This window comes from Aythya fuligula, chromosome 19 (assembly GCF_009819795.1).
Source record: "Aythya fuligula isolate bAytFul2 chromosome 19, bAytFul2.pri, whole genome shotgun sequence".
Lineage (NCBI taxonomy): Eukaryota > Metazoa > Chordata > Aves > Anseriformes > Anatidae > Aythya > Aythya fuligula.
The window spans coordinates 11,540,908-11,562,377 of record NC_045577.1 but is presented as its reverse complement, the minus strand read 5'-3'; the positions used below and the strand labels follow the sequence as shown (position 1 = coordinate 11,562,377).

The window sequence follows — 21,470 nt, the reverse complement described above, 5'->3', positions numbered from 1 at the left end:
TAGAATCATAGAATACCCTGAGCTGGAAGGGACCCATAAGGATCATCAAGTCCAACTCCTGGCACCACACAGGTCTACCCAAAAGTTTAGACCATGTGACTAAGTGCACAGTCCAAACGCTTCTTAAATTCCAACAGGCTTGGTGCAGTGACTACTTCCCTGGGGAGCCTGTTCCAGTGTGCGACCACCCTGTCTGTGAAGAACCTCTTCCTGATGTCAAGCCTAAACTTCCCCTGCCTCAGCTTGACACCATTGCTGTGGGTCCTATCACTGGTGATTAAGGAGAATAGGTTGGCGCCTGCCCCTCCACACCCCCTCACGAGGAAGTTGTAGACCTTGATGAGGTCTCCCCTCAGCCTCCTCTTCTCCAGGCTGAACAGGCCCAGTGACCTCAGCCGCTCCTCATACGTCTTCCCCTCTAGGCCCTTCACATCTTCGTCACCCTCCTCTGGACACTCTCCAACAGTTTTACATCCTTTTTGTACTGTGGTGCCCAGAACTGCACACAGTACTCGAGGTGAGGCCACACCAGTGCAGAGTAAAGCGGGACAATCACCTCCCTCGACTGACTAGCAATGCCGTGCTTGATGCACCCCAGGATACGGTTGGCCCTCCTGGCTGCCAGGGCACACTGCTGGCTCATATTCAACTTGCTGTCAGCCACAACCCCCAGACCCCTCTCTGCAGGGCTGCTCTCCAGTGTCTCGTCGCCCAGTCTGTATGTATAGCCGGTGTTGCCCCATCCCAGGTGCAGGACCCGGCACTTGCTCTTGTTAATCTTCATGCGGTTGGTGATTGCCCAGCTCTCCTATCTGTCCAGGTCTCTCTGCAAGGCCTTTCCACCCTCAGCTAAGTCCACAACTCCTCCAAGTTTGGTGTTGTCAGCAAATTTATTCAGAACACCTTCTAGTCCTACATCCATGTTGTTTATAAAAACATTGAAGAGGGCTGGCCCTAAAATGGAACCTTGAGGGACCCCACTAGTGACCACCAGCCTGATGTGGCTCCATTTACCACAACCCTTTGAACCCTACCTGTCAGCTAATTGCTCACCCATTGTACGATGTTTTTGTTTAGCTGTATGCTGGACATTTTGTCCAGTAGGATCCTATGGGAAACTGTGTCAAAAGCCTTGCTGAAGTCCAAAAAGATCACATCAGCTGTTTTCCCTTGATCGACTAGATGGGTGATCTTATCATAAAAGGAAATCAAATTTGTTATGCATTTGTTCTCCATAATTTTACCAGGCACTGACGTGAGACTGACAGGCCTGTAATTGCCAGGGTAGTCTTTCTTGAAAATTGGCACAATATTTGCCAGCTTCCAGTCTACTGGGACCTCTCCAGATTCCCAAGATTGTTGAAAAATAATTGAGAGAGGTCCTGCAATGACGTCAGCCAGCTCTTTAAGCACCCTGGGATGAATCCCATCCAGACCCATGGACTTGTACGGATCCAGGTGGAGAAGCAAATCCCACACACATTCAGGGTTGGTTGGGAGTTTGTCATTCCCACTGTCATTCCCACTGTTTGTCATTCCCACTGTCCTCCAGCTCAGGGCACCCTGAGCAGGCACATCGTGCACAGGAGCGTGCTTTGACTGGATGTGCCAGCACAGTTTCTAATAAATCCAGGAGCAGCAGGGCCATGGTTAAGCGCCACTGTGCCCACTGAGGCCAGATGCTTCCCTCCCACATCTTGCTTGCATTCCACACCTCCAGGAGACATTTGGAAGCCTTTAGTAAAGATGCATCAGGCACGATTTTGCTGATAAAACGCCCTCTGGCAGCTTGGAGGCAGCAGCATAGGCAGCTTCACTGCGTGTGGGATGGTCTGTCCATCCTGCCCGCACTGTCTGACCCACATGCTGGCACTGGCCTCAGCATTCCCTACAGACCCTGAAGCCCTGCAGAAATGGGACCAGTGACATGACCAGTTATCAACAGGTCCCAGGGGACAGGCGGCATAAGTCCTATAGTACTGTAGCAGCAAAACCAACCCTTATGGGACCCTGGGCAGGGAGCCCACCCATGCCAGCGCTCGACTGGACACGCATGGTGAAAGGCAAACGGAAAGGCCCGTGTCACCCTGTCCTGCCCTTATTCAGCTTTCACACAGACTGCACCCACTCTGACTCAGCCCGCAGTGAGGTAGTGACAGAGCTGCAGAAGAGCTAGCCCTGTGGGGCTGGGGACACAGGGGGGCTTCCTGCAACCTGGGCAGGAGCTGGACCTGGCCCCCGGCCCTGCAGGAGGCACAGCCGTGTCCGGGGTCTGCCTGTGGAACACAGCACCCTGGGACTCCAAGGTGCTGCAGACAGTGTCAGAGCAGCAGAGGAACCACATGGAGATTTCCTTTGTTTTTTATCCCCCAGGAGAGGCAGACAGCTCAAGCAAACCTCCTAATTTCCGGCCAGGAAGCCAAGAATTAGCGCTGCCGGCAGCCAGCCCCACGCCGGGTCACATTACTGGCAGACTACCGGGGCCTATCTCTCTGATGGCTTAGCAGGCGGCTTGGAAATAATCCCTGGCAGACACAAGATGATGAGCTGCTCAAACCAGAGCTTCTCCTCCCACTGCCCCACAGCACACCAGAGCTGTCAGCCCTGAGGAGCACTCCCCAGCAGCCCCAGACTGCAGAAATGCCCCAGCCTCGGCCAGGTCCAGTCAGCACCCATGGTGCTGCCTGCATACAGGGCCAGGGCCACCTTCCCTACATTTTGCCCTTTGTTCACCTCCATCCCCCAGGAGGGAAACTGAGGCTTAGGAGCACGTCAGGAGCACCGTGATGGGCTGGGCTGGGCTGGCTGCCAGAAAAGCTCCCTGTTGGCACGTCACCCGTGTGTCACCTGCCTGGGCTGGCGGGGCTCAGCCTGCAGAAAGCAAACCTCCCTCCTGCTGCTTGAGCGAGGGCTTTGCCTGCCCTGTCTGCATTGGAGAGGCCTCAGAAACACGCTACTGGGCACACTGGCAGGCAGCTGCTGCCTTACATTGTGCTGGACACAAAATGGAGCAACTGGGATCGCAGCGCTTCACTGATGGGAAGGGGCAGGACATTATATATTACCTGCTCTTGGCTGCATTTTCTTCCTTGAATTCAAAGCAGACAATGGAAGGAAATGGAAAATGCCCATGTGGGAACAGGACACAACACAACATACTCCAGTAGCCCACGTGCAGTCCTCAGACAGGAAACAAAACATTTGATCAGGGACTGTCAAAGCTTTTTGACATCCATTGTCCCAGAATCTCCAAAGGCCCCAGGCTCTGCTTTTGCAGAAGAGAGAACGGCCCCACATGTGTGCAAAGTAGCTCCTGGAGCTTCTTCCCTGACATGGGCCCGAACAAACAATGGCCTGGTGACCAGGGTGTGCCCGGCTCTAGCCCCGCACCTGTCAGGCTGGGTGCCCGGAGCACGCAGCGCTGCCTGGGCCAGGCACTGAGCTGCCCTCTGCAATGTGAGCCCAGCTGTCCCTCCCAGAAATGGCCACTACAAACGCTCCAAGCACTTAACGGCCAGTTTCTTCTCTAATTGTAATTATCCTTAGTTCATGAAACGGCTAATTATAGGCTTGCTGCCTCTGTTCAGTGCTCTTATTACCCTTGCAATAGCTGTTGTAGATAAAACCACACTGGGCTCAGGCATTGCTGGGAGAGGTGATGTGGTCCTGAGGCCAGGCAGATAGGGAGCAGTGCCCTCAGAGAGCAAGGACATGAGAGACAAATGCCCCGTTGGTGGCACCAGTGCTGGGGCTGTGCCCTGGTGCAAGTGGGTCCAGGCAGCAGTGACCCTGAGGAGCACCTGAACTGGTCAGGGATCAGGGACCAGCCCCAGAGCCCATCGTGGGAATGAAGCACTGGGACACCACGTGCATACTCCTGTAATTAATGCTCAGCAGAGGACTGATGCAGTTCCTGTGGTCAGTGACCAAGAGCCTCATGCTTGGGGAAGGGCTGCCCTTCCTGTCCCCATCACCCGTCCCACCCTGTGCCCCCTCCTGTCCCCAGTGCCCCTGCCATGCCATAAGCATGGAGCAGACATAAGCCGATTATGTCCCTTAATACTCTGATGGCCCAGAAAGGCAGTTTCAGGCAAATGTCTCAAACTCATCTTTGTGTTTGTGCTGAAGAGACTCGCGGAGAGGGGGAATCAGCTCAGCAGGGGCCTCAGCAGCACCAGCAGCCTCCTCCAGCAGAGCAGCCGTGGGATTATGCCAGGGTCTTGCTCCCAAAGAGCAGCACACTGAAACCAAGCCATCAAGGCTGCCCACAGACCCCAAAAGCTAAACCCAGGTCCAGAGCAGGGAGCTGAAGGCACCCAGTGCTTCTGCCCCAATGGCTGGGGCTTTGCCCTGCCCAGCCCAGCCCCAGGGTGCCCTGGCAGAATGCTGAGGAGTGCGCAGGGCTGTGAGTCCCCAGTGCCAAGGTCCCACTGCCCTGCAGACTGGCTGGGAGCAGCACCCGTGGGGCCCTGACTGGCCCTTTGGGACAGCACTTGGCGAAGTTGCACATTTAAGAGGCATTTCCCTGCATGGCCCCAGTGCAAACATCATGTCCAGGAAGACACACTATGAGGGTCCCCTCAGCTACAGCAACAGGAGATGACAAAGCAACTTCTGGAGCAGGGACTGGGACCAGTGTGAGCACCAGAGTGTGGTGCTCACAGGACAACCCCAGCGCAGCTTGTCCTCATGCTCCTTCCTGCCTCCAAAGAGACATGTGGTCTCTGCAGCGTTTTGCCTCCTTTTTCATGGCAGGAGACCAGGTCTCACAAGGGTGGTATTTGCCTGCGCTGCGTGGAAGCCAAAAAGGGAGCAGGAGAGTCACGGCATCTCTTCCATAAAGCCCTCTCAGACCTCTGCCTTGGCAGTGAAGGGAGCTGGCTGCATCAGGAATTGCAGTGACTGGGGGCATCACGTAGATCAGGGGCGTCTTCCCACCCATTCCCCCTCCCCATGCCTGCAGACCTTTGCCCAACAATGCTCCCCAGAGCAGGCATCAATCCACAGAACCCTTAGGGTGCCTGAGCACCTCAGTTCCTGCTCCCCCTTTGCTACCATGCCTGGGCAACCCAGGAGGAGTCATTTCTCACAGTAGGAGCAAACTGAGCACCCCAGCTCCCAGGGACACATGAAGACACACATGAACTACTGGGCTGCACCACTGTGTGGCAGAAGATGTCTCAATGCTCAGCCTAGGGGGGTTAACCACAATGGGGTGGCTGCACACCACAGGGATGGTCAGCAGTCCCCAGTCATACCAGGTTTTCAGTTGAAGTGCCATCCACAGTACAGGCATAGAGCTCCTCACCGCCAAGTGGGATAATTGACCACCATGACCAAGATGACTCAGATGAACTTCTCTGCATCTCAAGAAAAAGCAGGGAAACCTGAAAGCCTCTGCTCTCTGCAAATGAACCCAGCTGCCAGACACAGCAACGCAGGGACCTGCATGATGTGGGGGCTCAGAGACCACGCCTTGCTCACCCACTGTGCAAGCTCCTGAGAAGCTCTCCAAGACAGAACCGTCACTTGCAAGGAGTGAGGAGACAGTGATGGGTGCAGAACTGGGCACAGGCTACAGCCCACCTTCTGCATGCCCCCAGTTTCATTGTTCAGGATCAGCTGATCCCACAGCCCTTGGGGAAGCCTGCAAGTGCCCAGCTCCTTGGCACTTCTCCACAGGCACAAGGAGGACAGTCCCCTAGGCCAGCAGCCTTCTGTGCCCTGACCCCACGGCAGCTCCCTCCCCACCAGGGTAATTGCAAAGCAGACAAATTAAAAGCCGAGCAACTGACAAGCCTACTGTGTGGTGAGCCATGAAGGCTTCACAGGGCAAAGAGCCAGGCAGATAACTCCTGCCTTGTTTTGTACAGCACGAGACCTTGAGAGCTCCCTGCACCACCACAGAGCTGGGAAGCTGCTATCAGTAACCATGTTTGTGCTCTCACCTCCAACCCCACAGAGGTGGCACCAGGAGGAAAGGGAACAAGGAGCTTGCAAGTCACACGCATCCTCCCAGGAATGTTGGGCCAAATGGGTCACTTGGACCCGAAACGACCACTCATGCTTTGCTTAACAGCTTCTTTGGGCATCTCTGATGCAAGCTGCTGGCTGCAGCAGCAGGGCTGTTTTTTTGGTCTTATTGAAAAGAGGTTCTCTCCTGCCATCTGATCTGGAAAATCTTTTTGTTTATAGTATTAATAGATCAATTCTGGCAAACAAATTTCTCAAGAAGGGGTGAGAAGTCTTAATCTTACTAATGCTCCAGGAAATGGAGCCAGAAAACTAGGTGAGGCAGCACAAGCATTTCTGCTAGAAGCTGTGCACACTGGATAAAGAGACACAGAAAAAAAAAAAAAAAAAAAAGCAAAACAAAAGAGTACTGGCTGTACCACCTCCAAAGCCAGCTGCTGCCTCATCTCAGAACAGGCCCTCAGCAAGACAAGGATGTAACTGCGCCACATGCCATCTGTGTCCTGTGAGACGCCATCTACTGCAGAGGCCTTTTGGTCACAGTGCAGGAGGCAGAAAAGTCTGGGGAGATGTCAGCCTCTGCCTGAAGCAGCAATCTTGAAGCTGCAGAGCCGGGGGACACAGGTGTGACGGTCCTGGACCTTCCCCTGGCTCTCTCCTTGACAGGGTCTGGCACCACCCACATGGCATGGAGCAGGAGATGCTGCTGGGCCCTGCCATCCCCACCTCGCAGACATTTCCAGAGCAAGCAGAGCTTTACCCAATCCTCCCAAGAGGGGAAATTTAATAACGGAAAGAAACAGCCAACGCTTCCCCTTCCCAGCTGCGCTTGAGGAAGAAGGCAGCAGCGCCCACAGAGTCCCCAGCTGGACACCAATCAGCTGTAACCTCCCCCACGGCAAGCAGGGGACAGGACCAGCAGAGGGGACAGGACAGGGCAGGGTAGAGGCGCTCTCCAAGGCTGCTCCAGAAGAAGAAACTAACCCAGAGCTCTTGCTGCGTGCCCACATCCTGACCTCCCAGTTGCTGGGTGCCATGCAAAGCTGGCATCCTGGCAGTGGGATGCTGCTGTCAGCATTTCCAGGCTGTAAAATGACATTATTGGAAATAGTGCAAAGAAACTATCCCTAGCTTTTGCTTGGGGGAAAGCCAAAAACCAGCAGAGCTTCAGGCTGAGTCTGAGGACACCATGCTGCAAAGCTGCTGCACTGCTGTGGAGAAACCTCATGGCAGGCACCTGCGTCTGGCCAAGGCACACACCCTCCCTGCAGCACTGGCAAGGGCAGGCAGCCACAGCCCAGAGCTAACACAGGGCACCACTGGCACACCTGCCCAGCCTGAGCACAATGCACTCAGCTCAGGCCTGAGCAGAAAATAAGAGCTTGAGTAGTGCCCCCCAAATTACACCCACTTGTGCTGAGAGAGTACAACAGCCCAGCTGACAACTCCTCTCAGCCTGCACTCACCTCATCTCAGGGAAGCTGCCCTCTGACGGGGCAGGGATGGGAGGGGAAACTGCACAGATGACACCAGAGCAGCCCCCTTGAGAGGTCCCCCACCTGCATGGCTCTGCCAGCACGCCTGGCCTGCCCCAGGAAGTGTTCCTTGGAGGATACCTCGGGAGGGTGAAGCTGCTGCCTTGAAGCCTGCAGTCTCAGATGAACCACCATGGCTTTGTAATGGTCTTAAATTCAGAGCCAGCAGATTATGCCAGATCACTGGTGTCTGACCAGAACATCTGCAGAGCCACCCAGACCTCATTCCTCCTTCTGCAGCATGCATCATGGTCCCCAGGTGGCTCTGCTAACTGTGATACCCCTGCAGGGTGATACGGGGCTGCACCCAGCCCTGGCCTCCACGTGTGGAAATGCCATGCATGCAGCAACCACACAGAGGGCCTGCTTACAGCCACCCCAGCACAGAAAGGTCTGCATGTTTTGAACCACTGGGAGATTTTCAAAAATTGCACCTCCCAGAGGGCCGGTGGGAGCCCAGTGGGGTCATGCCGGCACCAGCCCATGCTGCACTCCTGCCAGCATCCACCCCGTTGCCAGCAAGAACAGTGCCTGCCCATGAACAATGCTGGGAGCAAGGAGGCAAGGCCTGGCTCCAAGCACCCGAGTGCTTTCTGCAACCGGCGAGGCAGAAAGCACCTGCCAAGAGAGACACTCTGTCCCACACACAGGGACAGGGACACCACCGGCTCGGGGTCCTGCCCATGGCAGCCCTGCACAGCCCAGCAGTGGGCACAGAGCGAGGGACAAGGTATGTGCCAAGGGCTGGACCTGCACACATCAAACCCCACGAAGATGCATGTTGTTCAGGGAGACGTGCCAAATGAAACTCCAAAACAAAGCAAAGCCCCCTTAAGAAAATAGAAAGAAGGCCAAATGCAGAGCTGCTGTGAGGGAAATGAAAGCTATGCATTTTTTCTTCCCCTGTAGAAAATCAGAAATGCCTCCTGTCAGTATGTCAGCCCTGCAGAGTGGTGGTGCTTCTTGAGGAGAGTGGTTCTTCTGCCAGGTGAGTAAACAGCAAGCTCCTGTGCTGTTGGTGTAGCAGAGGGCAGGCAGGCGACTTCTCTGTGCCTGGACTGACGCATCCCCATGACAGCTCAGTAAGATGGCTCAGTCATTAGAGCAGCTTTATTTGTTTGTTTCTTTTTTCAATAAAGACACTCCACCACAGCAACAGCACAGTGTCTTCCCAGCTCCCTCATGCTCTGCTTGGCCCCACACAGTTCAGTTTCTGTTGCCAGTCTGGGAACAGTCCCCACACCTGCGGGCACCTCTGGCCTCAGGGCACAGCCTGCATCAAAGGTACCAGCTGTCAGGGCCTTGCCGGAGGTACCCAAAAACCCAGCAGGAAATGTGATGTGCTGTGCTCCCCTTGCTGAGCCCCATCCCCACACCTGGGCTTGCCCAGTGCCTGCAGCAGCTCAGCCAAGAATGAGGGAGCAGAGGTAGTGGGGAACAAGTGGCTGAATTCACCCTGTCCTTGGGCTGGCTGTGCTTCAGGGCAACAGTGGGAGAAACAAGACCCTGCAGGACACCATGGAGGAGACCAAGGGACATTTTCCATCTCATTCTCACACCTCGGGAAGGCACGGTCCATCGCTATGCACCTAACATGGGAACCCTGCAGGAGGACGCTGGGAACCCCTGACCCTTTGTCAGCTCCACCGCTCCCAAGGCATCCCTGCTGCAGCCCAGCACACCCCGGGTGAAGTGCACATCTCTCAGCCGTGCACCCATGGCTTCAGGCCACCGAGGTTTCCAAGCCAGGCACGGCGGAGCCCAGGTCCGTGGCACCCTGGGAAGCAGACAGCAGCCTCACGAGGCGTTTCGACCCCGGCCCAGTGGGTTTCATAGCTCGTCCACCCCAGGACTGCGAGAGGCCCGGCGGCACCTGCGGGCTGCTGGCTCCCCGCCCCGGCTTCGCACCGCCCGCTGCCTCCCGTCCGCCGCTGCCCCTCGGGGGGGGGGTGGGGGGGGGGCACAACCCGTGCCCCGTCCCAGGGCCCGCCCCGGCGGGGGGAGCACCGCTCCTCCGCGGGTGCCAGGCCCCCGGGGAAAGGGGGACGAAGCCGACGGCCGGGTCCCCGGGGAGGGGGCAGGCGCAGGCCCTGGGCCCCCGGGGCACGCGCAGCGCGGAGCCCCGAGGCGACGCGGACACGGACGCGGACGCGGACACGCAGCCAGGCCGCGGCGCGCACTCACCGGCGCGGGCGGCGCGCGGGCGGCAGGCCCCGAGGGCGGCGAACAGCAGCAGCAGCAGCGCTCCGCGGCGGGCCGCCACCATCCTCCAGCGGCGCGGGCGCGGGGCCGCGGGGCTGCGGGCGGTGGCGCCGGGCTCGGCGGGGCGGGGCGGGGCGGTGTCCCCCCCCCCCCCCGCGGGGCGGTGCTGGCTCCGTAACGCCCGCCGCCGGGCTCGGCCGGGCCGCGCCGCTCAGCGGACGGCGGCCGCGGGGCTCGGAGCGGCGCGGCCCGGGCGGGCGCTCTGCGGCTCGTGGAGCGGCCTGCCGGGGTCGGGCCCCTCGGTCACATCAAATCTTGTGGTCAGAAATGCGGTCCGCACGCAGAAAGAGAAGGCGTGTGGGGCGGAGAGATGCCGTGCTCGCAGCGTGCCGGGAGCCGAACCCGGGAGCAGAGCTGAGGCAAAAGCAGCGGGTGTTGGGATTAAGTTCCTGCCCTGGCCCCTCAGAAACCACATGAAAGGGGGGCAAGGGGTTGTGAGATCCCGTGCATGGGGATAACAGAATCACAGCATGGCTGAGGCTGGAAGGCACCTCCGGGATCCTCTGGTCCAACCTGTGCCCCAGAAGGGCCTCCCAGAGCAAGGTGCCAGGACCGTGTCCAATCCATTTCAGACATTCCACAACCTCCCTGGGCAGCCTGTGCCAGTGCCCTGTCACCTGCACAGCACAGAAGGGCTGCCTGGTGCTCAGAGGGAGCCAAGTCCCTGCTTCTGCCCTGCATTGTCCCTGTCACCAAGGGACAGAGAGGCCAAGCTCAGACTCAGGTGAAGACCCTGCCAGCTCCCCCCAGGTGCCTCCCCTGCCCTGTTCCATGCATTGCCAGAGCCAGTGCCCCTGGCTGCATGCCAGGACTGGTGTTCCCCAGGTGCGTGACAGAGCCATCTCCACAGCAGGGTCCAGTTGGGATCCCCTTGCCCACAGAACTGGGCAGGTCCCTGTGCTCCAAAACTGACCTGGCCCTGCCATGTCCTCCCAGCGCCTTACTCCTACACAGGACTCTGGAACTCTCTGACTACTGCTGTTTTCCCCTCTCTTTGCATGAAGGAAGGAAGAGGCCCTGCTTCCTGCTTATGTGACTTGGTTAATTGGAGTCTCCTAATTTCTATATTTCAAACATTTAGCACTATGTAGGACTAAGCCTGAGGAGTTGCAGGCCAAGAAACATCTGGTGAGTGACAGCTACCCTTAATGACAGATGCTCTTGCACCCACCGGAGGCTCCACCAGTTCATTTGCTATTATCTCAACCTTGTTCCCTTTCCCTGCAGCAGGGTGTTTTGGGTCTGATCTGAAGAGGTCTGAGATGGGGTCTTCAGGGCAGCTGTGGGAGCACTCCCAGACTGGTACAGCAGGGACCGCAAGAGGCAGCACTTCTCCGGTGGGGTTAGAGAGCAGGGGATGGAGTCACCAACTAACCGGGAGCCGCTGAGGTCATGGGATGGGAGGGGATGAGGTGCTGGTGGTGTGAGGAGCACAGGGACCAGGGCTGCAGTTACAAAGCTGATCTGGGCCATGAGTCTGCAGCGTGGCAGCAAAAACAGGGGCCAGGACATGGAAAAGTCACCACTGCCAAATGGCTGAGATCAGGCAATGGCTTTGTCCAGAAGTAAACCCAGCAAGTGCCCAGCCAAGCATGGGAGTGCTGGGGTCAGGGCAGCCCCAAACAGGGGAATGCACAGGCTGCTCTGCAGACATAGCACTTCAGGAGAGTGGTTTGTGGGGGCCGAGCAGGGATGGTAGCACAACTGCTCCCCTGCAGACTGAGAGCCCTCCTCAGCCCCTCCCCCTCTCCCCCTACTGCCCCTGCCCCGGGAGGGGCCTGAAAGTGATGCTCCCTTGGGGGAGAAGAATGAGCTGCTGAGGCTGAACCCAACCTCAGGGGGTTGCAAGACCCTGTGGGGTGAAAGCCTGAACCTGGGCTGACCCCATGGCTGGCCCTGTTGTGGCAAGTGGTTGGACTGCAGACCCCCAAAGGTCTGTTCCTGCCCGAACTGGAACTGCCCTGTGATGCCCTGGTTCTGTTCCCAGTCTATGGAGCAGTGCTTGCTGCTTGCGAGAGGCAGACTCCTAGCACCGAGGCGGCCCCAGCTCCAAGGGCTTGTCCCATTGCAAGCAGCTGCTAGTTCCCAGCTTCTCAAAACTCAGATTGAGGCCACATCCATTGCTATTGCTGAATTTCAGATCTTACAATTTATTTGGCTAAAAGCTTAAAAAAAAAAAAAGAAAAAAAAAAAAAGAAAATTGTATTTTCCAGCTTTTATATGGTGCTAAGTCTTTCCCCAGGAGCTTTTGGTCTGGGGTCAGTTTTGAGCTGATTGTGCATAGTTGTGCTGGGACTGGCTGTGCTCCCAGCTCAGGGTGGGTGGGCAGGAGGACACTGGGGCTCACCCAGCAACAGGATGGGATGGTTGGAGCTCTAAGTCACCTACTCTGATGGCAGGGTGCACTCTTCTGGAAAGAAAACAAGGAATGAGGCCCCACTCCTTTCCCACAGAGAAAACCGAGGAGTAACGTGGCACAGAGGAGAGCTGCTCAGCAGATGTACGGAGGGATGCACAAGCTAAAATCTCCTGCAGACCCCAGTTTATCGCATTGTTTCTGCCTCACACCCTGTGTACTGCCTGCAAGGGCTGCACCTGCCCCAGCTCAGTGCATGGAGCATTCCAGGGCACCACCACCCTTCTTGACCCATTCTGCACTGTGTGAGCCATAGCTATCAGTGGTCTGCAGTGAAACAGCTGTGGGGAGGTGCCACCTTCCCCCATCCCACACCCCCACTTCAATGCTGCTGTGTGCAAGAGCCAAGTGCACAGGACCCCACTGGGCAGGGAGAATGTGGGGTCAGGTCTGCCTCTTGCTCTTACCGGTCTTGGGCAGTACAATCATCTGCTCCTCAGAAAGCCCCATCTGGCTCATGGTGTCTCTGAATTTCTTTAACATGTGGGGTTTCGCTTCAGCATCCCTACCTGCAGAGGACAGAGTGGTGGCTGCAGCCTGGCCAAAACTGTCCAAGCCCTCCTCCTTCCAGGCATAGAGAGGCACATCTGGGTGCCGTGTTTGTGCCAGAGCAGACAGTCCAGACATCCCCAGAGTGACCAGGTGAAAACTCTCCTGCAGTTCCCATCCCACTTACTGAAGGGTCTGCCCCATGCACCCCTTGCCTCCCCAGCTCTTGCTTTCTCCAAGACTTACTGTAGAGAAACAACACTGAGATGATCCGCCCCTGGTACTCGCGGTCACTGAGGAGGAGGATGTGGTTGCTGTAGTCCGTATCTAGCAGCCTGCAGCTGGGGACATCATCCTCTGCAGGAGAAAGCAGAGGGATACAGAGCTGGCAAGGAGAGAGCTCCATGCCCCCTTGCAGGAGGCAGGGAGATGGGAGAGGACTGTGAGCCATGGAGGGACGCATTAGGTGTGGGATAGGGAGGGGTGAGCTCTGGGCATTGCATCCCATTGGGCACAGGCTGAGCATCCCCATGCCCAGGGCTGCCGGGGTTCCAGAAGTTGCCATGCAAGGCTGTGTGCAGCTTCTCACACATCTTGCCTGCCTCAGCTCCATCTTGCACTCCCTCTGCCTCCCACACCCAAGCTTCTCCACCCTATACACCTGTACCCCTCCTCTGCACCCCCTACCCTCTGCTGTAACCCTCTCCAGCACACTTGTACACCCCTTATGCACTCCCTGCCGTATCCTGTTCCTGAAGCTAGCACCACTCCCAGCCTGCATGGCTCCAACTGCCACAGGCTTTGCTGAGCTGTGTGTCGATCTGCTTGAGGGTAGGAAAGCTCTGCAGGAGGATCTGGATAGGCTGCACCGATGGGCTGAGGTCAACTGCATGAAGTTCAACAAGGCCAAGTGCCGGGTCCTGCACCTGGGGCGCAATAACCCCAAGCAGAGCTACAGACTGGGAGAGGAATGGTTGGAAAGCTGCCAGGCAGAGAAGGACCTGGGAGTGATGGTGGATAGTCGGCTGGATATGAGCCAGCAGTGTGCTCAGGTGGCCAAGAAGGCCAACAGCATCCTGGCTTGTATCAGGAACAGCGTGACCAGCAGGGCTACGGAGGTGATCGTCCCCCTGTACTCAGCTCTGGTGAGGCCGCACCTCGAGTACTGTGTTCAGTTTTGGGCCCCTCGCTACAAGAAGGACATCGAGGTGCTTGAGCGGGTGCAGAGAAGGGCGACGAAGCTGGTGAGGGGCCTCGAGAACAAGTCCTACGAGGAGCGGCTGAGGGAGCTGGGCTTGTTCAGCCTGGAGAAGAGGAGGCTCAGGGGTGACCTTATCGCTCTTTTTAGGTACCTCAAGGGAGGCTGTAGCGAGGTGGGGGTTGGCCTGTTCTCCCACGTGCCTGGTGACAGGACGAGGGGGAATGGGCTTAAGTTGAGCCAGGGGAGTTTTAGGTTAGATGTTAGGAAGAACTTCATCACTGAAAGGGTTGTGAGGCATTGGAACAGGCTGCCCAGGGAAGTGGTGGAGTCACCATCCCTGGAAGTCTTCAAAAGACGCTTAGATGTAGAGCTTAGGGATATGGTTTAGTGGAGGGCTGTTAGCGTTAGGTTGGAGGTTGGACTCGATGACCTTGAGGTCTCTTCCAACCTAGAAAATTCTGTGATTCTGTGATTCTGTGATTCTGCCTCCAGGGAGGCTCCCTGCACCTGCTTGCTGGCACAGCATGGGATCCCCATCACACCAGCCTCATCCCCAGTACTGCCTGTTCCACTCTCTGGCTGTGGGACGTGGTGGTGTCCAGCTCTCAGCCGGGCTGCCTCCATCTCAGGGTGTTCCCGTGGCCCTGGGACCAGCCAGGGCTGCATCCACCAAGAGTCAACAGTTCTTACCGTGGTTGTGAGAAGTGCCACTTCTTTCCTCAAGACCATCATCAGAGCTCCTAAACCCAGAAAAGCCTGAAGAAAGTCATTTTTTTAGTCCTGAGAAGAAAGAGTACTTTCAACATCCAATCTCTGCAAGCTCTCACCCCTCCAGTGGGCCCTTGTGGCACTACATTGCACCACGAGAGAGTCTGGGGCCCCCAAGCACTGCACCCAATCTCTTGCTGGAAGGAGGTTAGGGCCCTCTCTGAGGATGCTCCTGAACAACCTCTCCCCAGATTAATCTCTTCTGGGACACCTGGTAATGTGGCTCCATTGTATGGTACAGAAAAAGGACCCTTAAACCCCAACCCTAGCATGATCAGTGGAGAGAGCTGGAGAGCTGGAGGTGTGCGGGGCTGGGCTCTGGGACAGGGGAGATGGAGGTGTTCACAGGTCACCCAGGAGGCCTGGTGCAGACAGCCCAGGGCCCTTTCCCATCACTCTGGGATCAGGGCATCTCCCAGAACCACTGCCAGGCCACAGCAGCTCCGTGGCTTGGTGGTGACAGGTGAGCTGGGCACGGGATCAGGGCCAGGCTGCGTGGCAGAGGTGTGCTGGGGGTCTGCTGAGTGGCACCAGCCCACAGTGAGGGCTGGGCTTGCCTGGGGAGAGGGGAAGGCATCACAGCATCTCCATTAAGGGACGTCCCTTGGCTATGGGGTCTATGCCAGAATCATCCTATGCTTTGTGACAGGGAATCCCTAGCTCCTGCTGGTCTGCTCTGCGGTGGTACATATTATTGCCTGCATGGGGGGCAATAGCCCAACTTGATGTCAGTGCCACAGAGGGTTCCTGTCCTGGGGATGACTTAAACCCTGCTGCTGGGTCAGGAACAGATCTCCCACCTCTGCCATTGTGCTCCCCTGGTACTTACAGGAGTTTGTGTGTTGACTAGGTTGATCATTTTTTTTTAGGACCATCATCCTCTGCTCACATCCTTCAGGGCTGGGGAGCAAGCAAAGACCATCAGACTCTGGCTTATGGCATGCAATCCCCTCAGCTTTCCCAGTGCCCCTTTAGCTGGAGCAGCTCCACCACATTTCCTTTGGTCTCCTCAAAAAGTGGCTCAAGAGGTCATTTGGTTGCTCTAGCCCAAGTAGCTGCAGGGAGAGGCAGGAAGATGCAGCTGGGGCTTGAGCTGAGACAATTCCACTCAGAGACAAGGCACACCTAACCATGTCAGGGGTGGCTGGGCAGAAGCTGTCAAGAAAATGTTATGATTTTCATCCCTCATCATCCAACCAAGACTGGACACCTTTCTAGGAGGAAGAGGTTTATCAATCTGATTTTTTTTTGGGCTGACTGAAGAGGTAATGTGGGCTGTGTGGCACCCTCTAGTTAGTGCTAAAGAAAAGAAGAAATTAATTTTAAAGCATGTGAAGCCACATCATTCTTCTCCACTGGGAAGAAGCTTGGTTGAATTTGGCCTCTCTTTTTAGGCACACAGAATGACAAGTGAAGACAATCTTGCACTGGTAAAGATAGATTAAATAGAAAAATGTTTAAATTTTCTTTGATTTAATGACACTTCTCCAATCCCCTACACAGCCTGGTAGTGGAGAAAAGACAATAATCCTAAATCTTTGCTCACACTGTTCAGTTAGAGGTGCTTTACAAACACCCATGGATGCACTGATTCTTTGGCTCCACCTGCAGCTAGAAGGAGCAAATCTCCCCCACCAGGCCAGAGGGTTTACTTGCACAGTTCCTTGCTCCATTTTTGCAAGACTAGGCTGTACTTTAAGTCTGAGTCAGCAGCAGGAGCAGATGTTGGACATCTCCTGCATGGGCACATAGCACAGTAGCCCCTCTGGTCTCATCTCTGTAGTCTCCAGCCACATGGCAGATGTTTCCATGTCCACTGTATTTTTCTACTTTTAGTTAATCACTGTTCAAAGCTGGAGGATGGAGGCCAGCTCTTGGAAACTCTGCTCCATGCACGCAAACAGCACACGTGTTACCATGTCAGGAAGCAATGACCTCCCCCAGGGGACCTATGCAGTTCTTCCTATGTTTTTTGAAGAACTCAAGAGCTAACTGAGAGGCTTTTTCAGAGCAAAAAGGAAAGAAGCCCATGGTGAAAGCCATAGCAAATGAGATTTTGCAGTGCAGCTTACCCAGAAATTAAAGTTGTGATGATTATTTCACCATTCTGTTGTGGTTTTACAGTGCTCACAGCCATCTTCGCATTTCTCTTGAAGTCCTCGATCCAGCTGGAGTGGGAAGCTATGGCAATGGTATGCCACTTCCCAGCAAGCTAGAGAGAATAGCTCTACACTCATTAATACAGAAAACAATGGGAGATTCAGGGATAGAGCAGGAAGCCCCTAAAGCCTCCTCAGCTTAGGCTGCTGATGGGGTAGAAAAGCATTTCTTCTGCAATGCAGAGCAGTGGTCTGTCATAAAGAGCTAACCAGATGCAAAATCCACTTGGACAAACCCAGGTACTCAGTAATACTCACTAGCCATCTGACTGCCCCATGAGGGTGCTTAAGCACCCAGATGTTATGATTTTAAATGCCAGAAAGCCTGAGGGACTCTGACTCCCAGCAGGAGCTGGGGTCCTCACAGAAATGTGCAGGTGGGCTTTGTCTGATCTCTGCTCCCTTACGAAGGCTGTATCCAAGCAAGGCAGCTTCCCCATCTTCCACCATGAGAAAATTCCCTCAAATGTCATTACCTTCTCTGAATCAAAATATTCCTTATGAGGGATTTTTGCCTGGGCCTGCAGCACTGACAGAAGCATCAGCTCCAAGAGCAGGAACATGACCTTCATCTTCAGAGCTGGCCTCTTGCCAAGCACAACCTGGCACCCATGCAGCACACCTGTGAGGACGTTGTGCTCCATGGGGACCTCCAAGCTTTTATGCTTGCACAGCTCCTCAGAGGCAGCAAGCAAACCCGTCTCTGGCCACACGCATGACGGCTGAAGACATTGCACAGATAACATCGGCAGCCGTGGCCTCAGCTGGCACTGTGTTTGCTTTTGCCTGCACCCGAACAGTGTGTTCCTGCTAGGTCTGGCACAGAGCGATACACTCAGCTCTGCCGCCAGGGGCAGGGAGAAGTGGGGAGGAATTCCCTGCCGCTGACAGTGTCTGCAGGACCAAAGCAGGAAGCTCTGCAGAGTCATGCAGAGCCCCAAAAGGCACTTTCGGCACCCTTGGGTGCATTCCACCTAGTCCCATGGGCTTCAACTTGTCTGGTTTGCATATGTCATCCTGACTACATCCCTAAATCTTCCTTTGCTGCGGGTAAATCTCCACTCCCCCAGACTATTTTTGCTCAGATCTGTTGTTCCAGAGCAGTGATCTCCACACTTTTTTAATCATACACCCCTCGTACTAAAAAGCTTTTGAGCACATACCTCCAATATAAATATAGTTATTTACAAATTACATACATGTATTACTACTGTACATTATAGAATATATAGAAAAATGGAAATTAAGAAAGGATGAGATAAAGATGATGTTTTAAAACAGTATTAAAATATTTTATTTATTAGTGGTACAAAAAATATTTTCTTCCTTTACCCCAATGCATTGTCTTGCACACCCCTGGAGTGCACACACTCCACTTTGGAGACCATTGTTACAGAGAAAGCAGAGATTTTTCCCAAATAAATAAGTATGATAAAAGGGAAATATATTTATCTTTTGTAGCAGACACTGGCCAAACATAGAGCACACTTAGGACTTGTGGTGCATGACCCTTCCCTGCCCCATGGGTTCTTCATTGTCTTTTCCCTGTCTGTCACCTCAAGAGATGCATACTTGGCCAAATATGAAAATAGCTGTAACTGGCAGGAACAATTGTGAAACTGAACCCTCCTGGGTTTCAGCATCAGTAGCAAGGGGTGGATATCTGGCTCACGTGTCCTGGGGACCGTGGGTGAGAAGGAATATGCAATTCCTCTTTTATTGGCAAAGGAGCAGCCAAGTTTGTATCTGTCCTGCAAACTGGATTCCCAAATTAGCTCTCCCTTGATGGTGTGCTCTGGGGAGGGTGTGTCACATCCTTGCCTAAGCTGGATAAAGCACACTGGGTTCTGACTGGGAAACTCTTGGTTCCACCAGAGGAGGGGTTGCTTCCAGTCACAGGAAACCATTTTTTCCCATAATTTCTGCTAAATGGGAGCCTTACAGAAGCTTGAAAAGAAATCACAGCCCAGCATTTGACTGAGGTCCAAGAAGGATGTGAGGATGTTTCACTGTGCCTGTAGGCGTATCTTCTTGCACACAGTGAGATACGGTCATGGTGTTCTTCCACATCCCTTTATTTGTGGCCACCAGGCAATGCCTTCTCAGCTCTGTGTGGTGCCAAGAGCCCTGTGCACTCTTCCTGAAAGCACATCATGAATCAGAATAATCTGCTCTCCCAGGCATGTTCAGGTGCCACCTACACTCCTGCTTTGTCACCACCATTTTGCATGCGGAAGCAGATGTCTGTTCCCAGGATTGGCTTTGATTCCTGAAACTACAAAGATCAATCCCCTGACAATGGTTTTCCTACTTATACATATTTTATTGCATTAAGAGAAAGACATCCGGCTCTGCAGTGTCTGCAAGTCTAGCCCAGACAAGATTATCCACCACTTAGCAGGAGATGCTTACAGCAGGGCATTACTGCTGCACTTTGCAGTGTTTCACCTCAGAAAGAGCTTTGCTTAGGAATAAAAGCTCTTTCCAGGAAGCCTGACAAAACCTCGGTGCAGATAAATGATTAAAACAAACAAACAAACAAAACAAAGCAAACAAACAATCAAACAAACAACAACAACAAAAACAAGGATAACCAAGGGCACCGTCACAACAAAGGCATTTTGTGGAGGTTCAGTACTGCTTCTTGACCTGGACAATACCTATTTCTTAGGAAAAAAGTTCACAGAATTATTTTTTTGGGGAGAACTGTGACCAAGACCTAATGGTTTTATGGAATCCCCTCCTGGTCTATTCACATCTCCAGAGGTCTCCCTTCTGCTTGCCACTGGTCCAAGAGAGCCCCACTGTCCCTCATCATCTTGGGTCATCAACAGCCGTGCTCCATGCATGGTGAAGGCAGAGGCTGTTCTGCAGCCCTGCCTGTGTCCTTGGTGGATCTCTGTGACAACACTCTGTGCAGGGCTTTTCTGATGGCCCCTTGCACTTCATTATTTCTCAAGCTGTAAATGATGGGATTCAACATGGGGGTTATGATGGCGTACAGCAGGGCGAGGACCTTACCCATCTCCTTGGAGGTGCTGGAGTGAGGCAGCAGATAGGCAATGGCCCCAGCACCAAAGAACAGGAACACAACAGTCAGGTGGGAGGTGCAGGTGGCAAAGGCCTTCTGCCCCCCTGCTCCCTTCTGGAGGACAGCCCAGAGGATGTGAACATACGATACGAGAGTAAGGAGGAAAGAGCCCATGGCAATAGTCCCAGCCAAAGCGTACAGGACGGCCTTGTTGAAGCGAGCATTAGGACTGCAGGACACATTCAGCAAGAAGGGTATCTCACAGAACAAGTGATTGATCACTTTGGACCCACAGAAGTGTAAGTGGGCTGTGAGAAAGGCCTGTATCAGAGACGAGAAGGAGCCACTCAGCCATGAAACAGCCACTAAACAGTGGCAAATCTTCTTGCTCATGAACACTGCATAGTGAAGGGGGCGGCAGATGGCCAGGTACCGATCGTAGGCCATGGCAGCCAGGAGCACACACTCAGAGCCTCCAAAGCTAAGGAAGAAGTAGATCTGTGTGATGCAGCCCACAAAGGAAATGGTCTTCTGTGATGAGAAGGAATCCTTGAGGATCTTAGGGAGTGTGACAGAGGAGTAGCAGATATCCAGGAAGGAGAGGTGGCCCAGGAAGTAATACATGGGGGAGTGCAGGTGAGCATCCAGCCAGACGAGGTTCATTATGAGCAGGTTCCCCAGCAGAGTCACCAGGTAAATGAGCAAGAAACCCAGGCAGAGGGCCACCTGTGCGTTGTAGGTACTGGAAAACCCCAAGAGAAGGAATGAGGTGGGGCTGCTGAGATTTCCCCCCTGCAGGGATTCGGAACTCATCTACAGGGAGAGCAGGAGGACATGAAGGACAGGTGGAAGCAGGGTGAGCACTCACCCCTGCCGTGGGATGTCTCCAGCCTTCTGCTCTGTTGTGTTGTGGGCTGAAGCCATGACACAGCCTCTGGCAACCCTCGCAACTCACATCATGCTCCAGGGGCTCTGGGATGGGAAATGTCTATTGGGGCAGGTGATGAGTTTCAGCCCAGGGGGGTTCAATCCTCAAGCCAACCCTGCAGGAGCCCACACCTGCACAGCCATGCCCATGTTCCCACTGCCCCGTAGCTGTTTCAGCTGGCATGGGGGCAACTCTGGCCCAGTGCTGCCAGGGGACTCTGGTAGAAACCTGACAGACCTGGCTGAAATGGTTCTAGCTCTTCAGGTACTTGTTTGAAGAGCCCATGGCACAGCAAAACCACTTCCCTGTGCCTCTGTCTGAGCTGGGGCAGGACCTGGTGATGAACGGGCCAAAACTCTGCATCACCTGAAGAACACCTGAGAGCAGGGACATCACCACTGTAGTCCATAAGGATCCCAGGAACTGTTAAATGAGAACAAACAGGAGCAGTCCCTCTCTCCCCTTCAGGTTTCCTGGGCTGTACCTGGAGTGTGGTCTAAATATCCCCAAAAACATGGCAGGTTCGACTCTGCCTTGCTGAACTATTGCTGCCCTTCATAGCAGCAAGGTGTGTTTACATTGTTAATGAAAACATAGAAAGACCATAGACTGTGGAAGCACATCTCATCCTTCTGCTGGAAAAACAAAACAAAACAAACAAACAAAAACCTCAAATCAAAACCAAACCACCTTTAAAAGTTACAAAGA

General features: G+C 54.5%; 2 protein-coding genes across 2 annotated transcripts in view; both read right to left on the bottom strand.

Annotated features, from left to right (window-relative positions):
- The window catches only part of NPDC1 (neural proliferation, differentiation and control 1), a 30,302-nt gene extending 20,510 nt beyond the window's left edge, over positions 1-9,792 (bottom strand). Inside the window, exon 1 of the mRNA XM_032200386.1 lies at positions 9,693-9,792. Coding sequence (XP_032056277.1) covers positions 9,693-9,774 — 82 coding nt within the window. The 5' untranslated portion in view covers positions 9,775-9,792. The remainder of the gene's footprint in view (positions 1-9,692) is intronic.
- A 9,838-nt stretch (positions 9,793-19,630) lies between these two features.
- LOC116497044 (olfactory receptor 2A25-like) lies at positions 19,631-20,647 on the bottom strand. The gene has a single exon (XM_032200540.1). It carries the CDS (start codon positions 20,645-20,647, stop codon positions 19,631-19,633), a length of 1,017 nt encoding a protein of 338 aa, XP_032056431.1.
- Between the last annotated feature and the right edge of the window lie 823 nt (positions 20,648-21,470).

Excerpts from the sequence above, each read along its gene's own strand:
- LOC116497044 (XM_032200540.1), bottom strand. The coding sequence starts at position 20,647 with ATGAGTTCCGAATCCCTGCAGGGGGGAAATCTCAGCAGCCCCACCTCA.